Source organism: Sylvia atricapilla, chromosome Z (assembly GCF_009819655.1).
Source record: "Sylvia atricapilla isolate bSylAtr1 chromosome Z, bSylAtr1.pri, whole genome shotgun sequence".
Lineage (NCBI taxonomy): Eukaryota > Metazoa > Chordata > Aves > Passeriformes > Sylviidae > Sylvia > Sylvia atricapilla.
In genome coordinates this window covers 29,831,303-29,843,524 of record NC_089174.1, presented here as the reverse complement: position 1 = coordinate 29,843,524, position 12,222 = coordinate 29,831,303, and the positions used below count along the sequence as shown (strand labels likewise).

The window sequence follows — 12,222 nt, the reverse complement described above, 5'->3', positions numbered from 1 at the left end:
AGGAACTTTGACTTTTGCCCTAGGGCACTGGAGTAGAACTTGGAAGTGTCTGTCTGTTTGACTGATGGTGAGCCCAGGTTTGTTTTAAAATGACTTGACAAAAAAAGTGAAACAACAATTGGCAACAAATACACTCTTGCTGACTACCACTGTGCTAGCCTAGAGATGAAATGAGATGAAACCTCAAGTTTGCTGCTTTGTCCTTTCACCTTCTGTGTTGATGCCAGTCAGGTCAGTCTGCATGTTCTGTGATTCAGGACGGTACTTTTGCTTCCTAACTTGCTCTGCTTTGCTGACACATGAAAACTGAATTCTTACATCCTATCTGTATACTTCTCCCACAAAGGAAGGTCTAAATCATTTCCTGTTAGAGCTGATAGTTTCTACAGCTGACAGATACACCAGGCATGGAACTTCATAGCACTACAGCATAGTGGTTTGGCTTAGATTCAAATTTTGTATCTGCCTCCAGAGGCTATAGCAAGAATTCAGGAACAGCCTAAATGCTCATTAGCATGTGGCAAGATTCTAAGCAAAAACTGCTATGGCTAAATATTCTGTTACAAGATTGGAAGACATGAATTTTTGTTACAGGCAAAAGTGGCCTTAAAGGTGTGATTTATAATTTAATGTGAACTTTTAAAAATAGGACAGAAGAATTCTCTTCTAGCTAATGAATTAAAGTATGAATTAAAGTATGTCAAAGTAAAGGAGTGAATTAAAGCATGCCAAAGTAAAAATTGCCTCTGTAACAGAAAAAATTATTCAAATAGTCATGAAAATTGAAAGCTATGCACAACAGAAAAACCATGTTTGGCATCATTGCCAAAAACTTCTAAATCAGTAAATCTTATCTCACTTGTAAATTTGCATGAAAAAGCCTTAGATAATTATTTTCCTTAAATTCCCACTTTGTAAAGCAAAATTATCCTAAATATAGAGGGGATTTGCCTGTAGTATTAAAAGCAAGCAGTTGCTTCCAATACAAGTTGTCTACATTTTAAATAAATGCAAGAAAATGCTTCTTTCTTCTTCACTTTATAGCTTTGTATTTATTGGAATTCAGAGATCTTTATGTATAAGAGACATAGACCTAAGAAGACAGGAACAGTGAAATCACACATTCTGAGGTATTTTTTAAAAAGCTAAAGAGTAAAATCAAAACCCCAAAAACAATCCAAGAAAAAAATAGTCACTGTCCAGATTAGATAATATATATCTGATACTATTTGTGCCTTCGTCTTAATGTCATCCCAGGTGATGCAATGGCATGTTTTCAACATATTTGTATGGTCATTGCCAGTATGAGTTCACCTTCATTATCTTCTTAAGTCTTACAGTCTGTCATCAACAAAAAGCAGAGTAAGGTACCAGTGATTCTAAACCAAAAACCAACAGAGTTTCCAAATAGTGATTCCAAACCATAGTTTGGCCAAGAGTTTTCATTCAAGCTCCATGAAGGATGTTGTCTATGAATTCCTCCTGTTGCCCTTTGCAGTCTAAGATCTCTCATAAGACAAAAAAAGGGGAGTAAGGATCATTCTTCTTATACCCCCTCAGGTGTGTCAAAACTTTGACAATCCTCAAATCCCCATTTAAAAACTATTAATGTCTTGATATATTCAGTGGGATCAGGTGCCATACAAGATTTTGTCTCACACTGGAAATGGACTGAGTAGCTACTGTGGAGGCAGGTCATCCATATTAATGAGCTTGGCAGACATGAATACTCAGGGTTTTTTGTGTCCAGTGGCTGTTGCGAGTTTGCCTGGCTGCTGTAGAGAGCGTTACTGATGCACTGGGGTGGATGTGCATTCCCAAGTTCTTGCTTAGCTTTCAGTCTGGCTGTGCCCCCCACAACTAATTGTGCAAACAGTCTCCTGCTTCCAGAAATGTTAACAACAGATATTTACTGTTGCAAAACATCCTGTCTGTTAGCAGTTTTCTCTGGAAAATATCTAGTCCTTTTTTCTTATTCAGCTAGAAAGGAATCCACTTTATTATCATATGGTATTGCCAAAAAAGAACAAATTTTTGGCAAGAAATACTAATCAAATGTGTCAAAAATGGACAAAATTATTACATAATATGTATGGCTATTATACCACCTGGCATGCTATAATAAACAAACTGGGATTAGGTATTCCTCAGGCTGAAGGCAAAGGTATACAGCTGATGTCTGTGCTGACAACCCATCAAGGGAAAGACTGCTGAAATTGCTCTACAGGCATTGATTCAATCAGAAGTTTGACAGATGAGTGCATTCTGCAACCTAATTTATTTTATTAAGAGGGTTCTTCCAGATCTTTGCAGCTATAAAAAGCATTTTTTCCTGTTTCTGCTATGTATCTAGAAATGAAAGAGGTATCCTCTGCCCTGTCACAAGTTTTGTGAAACAGCAACAGAAAGAGCAGGAGAAAGGCTTGTAACAGAGAGAGACAGTTATTTGTGTGTCACAGTAGTGCTGTAGAAATTTTGAAGGCAGTTGTTATCTTTGAGCACACAGATGGGCATGATCTCCCCTGGCACAAACTGCTGCAGGTGTAGCACAGAACAGCCAGCAACAAGAAATGCATGACTTTGTTTCACAGCCCTTTTAGGATCTAGTCTTCTAAGGCAAGATCATGAACCTGCACAAATTGTACATAATTAGCATTCTTTCATCTATAAAGTATCAGTTTGATAGTCTTGCTCAGTGTAAACTTGTCTACTTGAAGAATTTAATTTTTGTCTGCTATTTCTCACCTTTTGAGGGTTTGACTTTGTTAATTTGAAAATGAGGTACAAGTAAATACACAGTTGTCACCATGACTACCTAGGTCACTTCTGGTAGACCACTTACATTTTTGTTCCAGTTTTTGCCTTTATAAATTTTAGACATTAATATTTCAAACATTGCTAAGGATTTTGGACTAATTAATGTCTTAATTTCCAAAATAAAGAAAATTATCCAGCCTGTGAATTGCAATGTTCCATTATTCCTAGTTTCTTAACTAGGGAACTAATCATCAGGTTAGCAAATAGTTACTGATTTTTTCATAAAAAAGCTGATCTATTTGGCACTGATAATATGCATTGGAAACTGGTGGGTATAACCAATCTTTTTTTCTCTACTCGCTACTATTGCCCTCATTTCTGCAGTATGTACGTGTGTCTTTTGACACAAAGCCTGACCTTCTTCTGCATCTGATGACCAAAGAGTGGCAACTTGAGCTCCCCAAACTTCTCATCTCTGTGCACGGGGGCCTTCAGAATTTTGAACTTCAGCCAAAACTCAAACAAGTCTTTGGAAAAGGACTTATTAAGGCTGCAATGACAACTGGAGCATGGATATTCACTGGAGGAGTAAACACAGGTGAGAGCAACATTAAAGTAAAAGTACAGTGGCATCTAGGAGACTTCATCACAAAAAAAGGAGAAAGAAAGTAAGAATGATGAGATTAAAAAGCCATTCTATGTTTCATTTTATTAGTCATTTCTATGCTATGTGAAAACAAGAAAATGCCAAATTCATACTAACCTGGCAGCTGATATAAAACAGAATAAAAGGTTGCTAAACTGTGAAAAACACACTTTGGAGCTGAAAATAAAGCCTCCTGCAAGGCTATTGTATTAGTATATACTAATACAAGAAAGACTTTATAAGATCAGCTGTTAGTTGCAGGGACTAATCAAAGAAGTCCAACTCTTATTACACAAAACTGAAAACACTTTCATCCAGAAAGGATCTTTATTTTATTTAATAAAGTGACCCGAAGTATTAAAGGAGAGAAATTCTCTCCTTTTGGTGAGAATTTTGGATGGTTTTGGATGTGGTGGGAAACTTACTTACTTGTAGAGAGCTCAACCTAAATTTTCTGCTGTTGCATTTTCATCAAGAGCAATATCTGCCATTTCTAGTTAAAGGACATCTGTGGTACACCAAACAGGTCTCCTAGGGATCCAAGACAGCAGCTGGCCCAGCTCTGCGGGTAGACAGCATGTAAACTTTGGGAATAAGCTGTAAAACATAGGACTGTAGACAAAATATTCTGGTATTGACATCCCTGTTGGCCTCTCTTAAAGAGGCAGAAAGGGGGAGAGATTCAGGGGGAAGTCAAAAATTTCTGCTAGAGAGAATTGCAAAAAGTTTTGAAATAGGGCGTGAACTTGTAAATTCTTATGTCATTCTCATTTGCTGCAGTAACAAAGCTGTAATTTTTTACTTTACTAAGAGTGTGTCTTCTTACTGTCTCTGGAAAACAATGTAATCATTCTATCATGTGTTAATTTTAGTGCAAGGTGGATCAACTCCTGCATGTTTGAATATAAATGCTTAATAGGAGGCTTGGACTTGGTTTCCAGAGCACATCAGATTTAGAACAGTATTCAGTTTTATCACAGCAGCAAAACAAGTAGCACAGAATCATAGAATATGCTGAGTTGGAAGCAACCCAGAAGGATCAAAGAATCCAGCTCCTGGCCCTGCAGAGGACAGCCCCAGGAATCACACTGTGAGTGTTGTCCAAACACTTTTCGAACTCTGGCAGGCTTGGTGCCTGAAGAAAGCAAAGAGGCATAGCTTTTAGAGTTAATAAGTAAATAGACACAAATGTATCAGGCCTCACATCTCTTCAAAATAAGGAATAAAATCAGGTTAATGTTGATCTGTGCACTGTGGTGGTAATAATATTAGTTATCAGATATTCCTGTTATGATGATGGCAAAGACAGATGTATATTTCATGTTAAAATTATATCAGAAAAATGTACATGTTGTACACTTAATGCAATGGATTACCACAGCAACTGTAGAAATCAAACTTCAGAATATTTTTTTTAAAGGATGTACAATAACACTTGCACTTGGCAAATACACAACTGTATTTTTCAAATCCTCATAGCTGCAAATGTCAAAACAATAAAAATGAACCAGGAAAGTCATTGTAAATACTGTTGAAAAGGACTGTTTTTCCCGTAATCAGAAACTACCTAGACAAAACAATGTTGTTCAAGTGGCTCTCTGCTGTTTTAAAAACATACAATTCCAGGAGCGCTTCTGCACTATCAGTAATCTCTCATTCTTGTCCTTAATTTCTGGAAGAAAGCAGCTGATTGCTCTAGGACTAGGTTTTCAAACTGCATAGCTTAAAATTATTTCTGAAATCATAAAAATTGAGAATTTCTTGGTACAGTCTCTTTTGTTGAAGATGAATTTTAAAATTTAATTTCTCTTAAGGAAAACTATAACTGAAAAGTCCTAAAATACTGCTGTTGGACTGAAAATCAGGGATGTGGGAGAGAGAGAGCAAATCTGACTGTAAACATGACTGTTGTTCTGAATATTCATGTCATGCTGGAAGTTGATTATTCTAAACAGCAGAAAATTTTGCAGTCTGGACGGATTTTCTGCTCTAAATCCTTTAGGCTGATGGATCATAGCTTAATTCATAGCTGATGGCAGGGCTGGAGTTTCTTTAACATTCCACCAGAGGAAGAATACTAGACTCGAGAACATAGAGGATCTGTTAGGTTGTGGGGGGTTTTCTTACCCTGGGTCATTTGCAGTTCACAAAACTACAATCAAAATCGTAACAATTCTGTGTCTGTAATTTCCATCCAGTCATCTTGAAATCATGATATTTGAACAATATGGAAACTATGCAACTGAGAATCAGGTAACATCTGCTGCAAACCCACAGGTGTGCTTCAGTGCAGTCATATCCTAAAAACAGTTGTTAAAAGACAGATTTTAAAAGATTATTTTATTAAAAGGAAGGAGAAATTACACTTGTCCTTTTCACTGAGATACCACTGAGACACTGCCAAAGTTAGGGTCTAAAGTAGGCAAGTAGCACCTGGAATAGTGCTGGAGAGCAGCCATTGTCTCTGTACTAATTTTTGTTTTCTCACTGATTCCCAGGGTGGGTTCTAATACTCTGCTGGAAGCTATCTCAGGTGACTGAGTTTGTTTGGAAGGAGTGGAAAAATAGCTTCATCACAGAGTAGCATAAATGATGGTTTCACATTTCCATCCTTGATTGGAGCATTTGTGTACAAGCTGCACTTCTGAGGGAGTTGGGGGATGGGGGGCACAATTAATTCCTATGCTTCTTTCTGTGCTTGGAAATACACAAATGCTTGCATGCACATGTGAGCACAAGTGCAGATAAATAAGTTGCAGTCAACTGTCAACATTTCCATTCTTCTTTCTAAGGCTGTGTATTCTTTTCCTTATTACTTCATTTAGTATTTTTTGGTTTCAATAAAACAGATTCATAGAAATTAATAATAAGACATAGGAATGTATTCATAGCTTTACTTAATTAAGACATAATTATGAATTTCTTTTTTATGCTGTTTCTTTGCCAGGGGTCATTCGGCATGTTGGAGATGCCCTGAAAGATCATGCCTCAAAATCTCGAGGGAAGATCTGCACCATCGGAATCGCACCCTGGGGGATTGTGGAAAATCAAGAGGATCTGATTGGCAAAGATGTAAGACCTATATAGCCATAGATGACCTCCAGCATATATAAATCTTCCAGTTATTTTTCCTGTCCTCTCCATCCCTCACTTAGCAATTCCTCTTAGAACTATTGTCTGCAGCAAAAAGTCAATATATACAAAAGTTTTCCATTAGGGTTGATGGCAGGTTTTGACATGACAGCAATGAAAATTCCTGCACTGTATGTTCTTTAAAAATAAATTATAAGGGCACTTCATTGAAAGCAATTCTTGAAAATATATCAAAATTTCATCCTTAGAACTCTGTGAACCCAGAAAATTCCTGAGAAAGCACTGATTGCAAAACTTGAAATCTGGTTTATTTTTTATGCATTGGTTAAATTAAAAATTGCAGACTATCCTCCCATACCTTTTTATTGATGCAATTTTGAAAGGTATTATTGGGTATTGTAGGTAAGAGTGACCTCAAATAATTCATTTCCAGCCACTTTCTGAAGGACAGGGCTGGTGCTTCTCCTTTTTTTTCATACCACTCTTCTCTTTCAAAACTCTACTTTAATACAGTAAGATTAACTCCTTAATTTTAAATTCATTAGTAGTTTGCTACACTGGTTGTTACCTGGAGCTTTTCCGAACCTGTTTTTTTCTCACTTCTGTTTCATGCCTAGAAATCTGTCAGAGGACCAGTGACTAACTGTGAGTGGAAGAGATAAAGTTTTCAGTCTGCATAAAGAACTTCTTTTTTGTCTTCTTTAGTCTAACTCATTTTTCTCTGTATTCTGTATCCATGACCAAGTTGGGAAGGGGAAGAAGATTCAAGTATCTCTGAAGTCAGAAGAGTTACAATGATTATAAAGAAAATTATCCAACTGGAGTTTATGGCAATTCACTATGAAAATATTGTTCTTATGGGGAATTGTTTTAGCAGGGAGATTTTTGCTCTAATACCACACAAAGATGCGAAGTTACAACAAATTTAGGTCTTCTATTAATGTAGACACAATTATATCAGTAGTAGGGTAACTGCTACAATTACAGGGACATCAATATGGACAAAAATATTTCAAAATGTGCCTTTGATAGACAAAAGAAAATTTATCCTCTCAACCTCCCGTCCCCTATTAGTTTTATAAAATTATTGATCAATTATGTAAGGCTGAAGCACTTCTGGTTTTATCCATCTCTAATGCACATGTAAATGATACTGCTTTATGCTTACTGATATCAAATTTCATCTTCTACTTTATTGCCTTATCAAGCTTCTTTATGAAGACTTTAGTCCACTGAAATATTTATAAGCTTTTCATCCTTTAATTAATCACAAATCCATTACACCTATGTTGAACAGAATATAACCCAGCTTGAGGTAGCCATTTATATCACTAAATCTTCTTAGTAAGAGTCTTCACAAAAGTTACCTTTTCCTTCTCACTGCTTTCCCACCCTTCCCCCCAGCTTTCATCAGTTACTTATGCCTCAAAGGACCTTCTCTCTTATTCAATGCATGCAGTTTCTTTAGAAGCATTTGGTGAGGAAGCTGTTTTGGAAGCTTTTTAAAAATCAAAGTGTGCTATATTGACTGGCTCATTAGAGGTGAATGCTGTGAAATGAACCGAGAAGGGGAAATGTAAATAGTACCAAAAGCATGTAAAATGAATCATCATTAAGCAAGAAACAAAGGCCACAAAGGATTACACAAGGGAGTGGGGGGAAAAGTCAACCAGTAGTAAAAGACTTGGTGAACTCTGGCATCAATGTGGATTTATGCCTATATGCATTATGTCTAGTTAAATTATGATCTGAACTGAAAAGAAATAAAAAGAACTGAAAAGTTATAAAAACATACCCTTCCAGCATCAGATAGAGGCAGAAGACTGTCGTAGTCATGGGGTTTGGATGTACAGGGGATGCAGAGGGGGAGCTGTGGTCATTGCACATTTCCCAATCATGTGTGGCCTTCCTGCGCCTCATGGCAAGTGAGGTGTGATCAGCAGAGGTGCTCCTCTGCTAATGCCTGAGCCAATTCCTGGCCTTATGGATCCAGAAGCCATAGCTGGGAGATTTAACTATATTTAACCAGCCCTTCCAAACAGTCAGCTTTTGGGAATCCTGGGGGACTTCCTCCGAGCCATAAAGAAAACTGACCAAGTTAAAGGAAATGTTGCTTCTGTTTGATATTTTTTATATTGTGATGATAAAGATCCCTAAAGGCATGTCTTACTCCAGTACTCTGAAAAACGAGATTCACTTTTTACGTAGATTTTAAGAAATAGGTTTAATAAAAGATAAGACAGTTAGGAGACAACAAAAAAGCAAAGTATGGCTGGCCGGGTGACTTGGCATTCAGCCAAGTCCACAAATTGCTATTTCACAGGCTTTCTTTAAATACCCTTTCTGTTGTATCAGTCTGTTGAATATTCATATTTTTCCATAAACTAGTTTCCATATTCCAGGGACTGTTTTGCATGGCCCCTCCTTGGGTCCGCCTTTTTAGAGCATGCGTGTTTCTTGGCTGTGTCTTCATTATCACCTCCAGATTGGGCCTCGGTCCGTGCTTTCTTCAGATGGGAGATGCTGATAGTTGGTGTATCAATAGCAGAGTCTTCTTTTCATGTTCACTGGATGTTATCCCGGCCAAACAGACAGTTTAAGCATACTATATCACTACTACCACTATGCCTAATTTTCTTTACTAACAGCAGAAACAAAACCTTATATCCTTACCACAAAGTTATTAATCATATAGCACACGTCTTGCGAAAAGCCAACTTTATAGTAGTCATTTATAACAAGTACTATAAAAGCAATAAAGCAGAAAATAGTGCAACTCTTAACACTCTCAATTTCTAATTTAAAAACAAAGGACACAAGGGAGCTAGTTGCCTTATTTCCCCATATTTTCTGGTAAAATTGAGAAAGTAAAGTGGCTTGCTCCATCTTGTAGAAAACTGTGATTACAAACAAGTTTCTTCCTACACACAGAGCTATTCTCCCTTCCAAAACAGTACACTTTGTAAGTCATTGTAGCATACATGTCTTTACATTCAGAGTCTGTTCCATCCTCATTTGGCTTTAGTTCCAAGTCACCTCAGTAGGAGACCAGGGGCAAAGATAAGAACTGCCATATTTGTAGCGCATGTGGAGAATTTGGACCATGATACTTTCAGGAACTTCTGAATTGAATCAGGAGCTGCTCTCTTCCCTGGTATGCTCCAGAGCAACAGGGCTGCAGAAATTACTTGATTTGAACAACAGCTGCTGCTCCTTGAGAAGGAAAGCATGCGTATCTTTTTTTTTTTCCATCACTGCTTTGACCTCACTCTCAAATTCTTTTCATCCACATAGACTGCTGAGATTCATGCACTGGTTCACATGGCACTTGCTGGCTTGTCATGGTGAGTTACCCTGAGAGATTTTTCAAGTGCTGTCTCTATGTCATGTGCGTACAGGGAATCTAAGGAGAACAACAGTACTTTTCACTCAATCTTGCTGCCACCTCAGGGTGCAAAGGCAAGGGCTGAAGTCAGCCCAGCCACTCACTGCTTGACACAATTCCCTCAGCCCATGCAGCATGCATACTGCTCCACAGAATGGCTGCTGTCACATTCATTGAACTGTATTTGGAGGGGCTGTCTTGAGCAGAAATTGTTCCATTCAGGTCTGCAGAGGAAGATGTTAAGGGACATTATTCCCTACTCTCCCTATTCTCAGTGCAAGGTTGGATGGGACTTTGAGCAATCAGGTCTAGTGGAGGGTGTCCCTGCCCATGGTGGGAGATCTTTAAGGTCAGCTGGGTGATCTTTAAGGTCACTTCCAGCCCAAAGCATCACATGATTCTATGGCTGTAAAAAGAGGATAAGAAGACAGCTTAAACTCAAAGTTTTTTCCAGCTGTTTAACTTGCCTGTAAAATGCAAGGGGTTGAATAGAACAGAGGAATGAAAATGGCAAGAGTCAGAAATCAAAATTCTGCTGAATGCTGTAGAAGAGCAAGTAACCTCAAAGAGGTAGCCTCAAAGCCTAGTATGTTCGTACCTTCCTGAAGATTTTGTTTATCCTTTTCTCAGGAAGAGTCTAACAGTGTGGTTTGAGAAATTATTTTGTTAAAAAATAATTCAGATGTTGAATTGTGCATGCTGTGAAGAGTTCAATTGAAAATAATTTTAGTCTCATTTTCACATCCATAAAATTTATTGATAATGTAATTCACCTTGTAGCTAAATGCAGAACAAAATCATAGCCTTCTGATCTCTTCTGCAACACCATTACTGAGGTAATATATGAAGGCTTCAGTACTGCAACTCATTAGAACTGCAGATCAAGCTGTCACAGTTGGAAGAGTTTGAGCTGTGGCTCTCAGGAGCAAAACAAAAGCTGTCAGTAGAATTGTCTGCGCAGTGGCCTGTACTCATACAATGAATGGGCAACTCAAGGGATTCCTCTGCTGTAAGGCCTTGCTCATGTCCATTTATTGAGAGATGGGGTGGGTACCAGTTTAAAAGTTCTGCACTCATTTAATTTGATTTTATAGGATTCTTAGGGATGTGAGAAAGAACTTGCCTTTTCTTTCTGACAGTGACATGGGGTACATGCTTTCTGTATCTGTAGAAGCTGGCTATTAAACACATTCCAGCAGTGTACTGATATTTGTTGTCACATGCAGCTGTAGAATAAATTGTTATGAATTGTAGGGGTGGGTGGAGCCCCAGCTGCTTTGCCCTGGAGAGAGCCAAGCTGAGGAGTTAAGAAAGAATTTCACAACTTCACCCAGAGCCCCTAAGACAAAAGACAAACTTTCTAGTCACGGCGACCTGTCTGGAGACCCACAAGCCCCTTCGGGATCTTATGTAGATCTGTTACAATTGATTGGTTTTGTACTCTTTTCCTCCCACCCTGGTGTCCCATAAAAACCCCTGGGTTTCCTCTGGTTGGCAGAGGGTACCTCATCCCTGGACCCCTTTTGCTGGTACCATTCCAATAAAGTACCACCGGCGGAAATTCCACACGAGACCTCTCTCTCTCTCACCACGGCCGGCTAAAAGAGGGGCAAACTCACAAGGGCAGGAGCTGAAATCACTGAGCTGAAATCACTGAGCTGAAAAATCTCTGCTCTGCCCTCCTGCTGAGAAACTGAGGAGCGCACTGACCCCCCAAGAAGCTGTTTTTAGCGAGACATCTTTGGGGGTGGCTGTGGCTCTCTGGGTCCCAAGCGGCGGACCCCTCGACCAGCTGGAATATCTGGCGCCCAGGCGCCGCAGAATGAATGAGGCACCAAAAGAACCAGCATAAAAAAATAGCTCTTCAACAGAGCTATGATCTGTTCTCACAGAGTGTAGTGTACTGTCCTGCTGTTAGCTAGCTACCCTCTAGGTCTTCTCAGACCTATTCTCTCCCTTTTGCAGGATGAAGAGCTTACAGAGTATCCTTTGCATGATAATTTATAGCAGCAGAAGTCTATGTATTTCTCCTTGCTGGCTAAGAATTGATCAAAGTTAGGCAGACATTCATGAGGGAAAATGATATATATAGAGAGATCTCTGGCTAAAGAATTGCTAACACATACTATTTTTAAAGAATTGTGTTTCAATTAGAGATTTCTTTAGAATTACAGAGGGAGAAGAGCTTATGAACAAATCAATAATTTATTATATTTCTGTCTGCAAGCATTTATGTCAAATTTTGAATGTACATATTTGTGCATTGAAATGAAAAATGAACTATGTCAGAACTCTGAAGTATATTCCTTGCTAATGAAGAATAGCCCAACTGAGTTTTCTA

The 12,222-nt window shown here is 38.4% G+C and overlaps 1 protein-coding gene across 1 annotated transcript in view; it reads left to right on the top strand.

Annotated features, from left to right (window-relative positions):
• TRPM3 (transient receptor potential cation channel subfamily M member 3) overlaps nucleotides 1-12,222 on the top strand; it is a 265,094-nt gene that overhangs the window by 140,128 nt on the left and 112,744 nt on the right. The window contains exons 4-5 of the mRNA XM_066340019.1: nucleotides 3,142-3,355; nucleotides 6,351-6,475. Coding sequence (XP_066196116.1) covers nucleotides 3,142-3,355; nucleotides 6,351-6,475 — 339 coding nt within the window. The remainder of the gene's footprint in view (nucleotides 1-3,141; nucleotides 3,356-6,350; nucleotides 6,476-12,222) is intronic.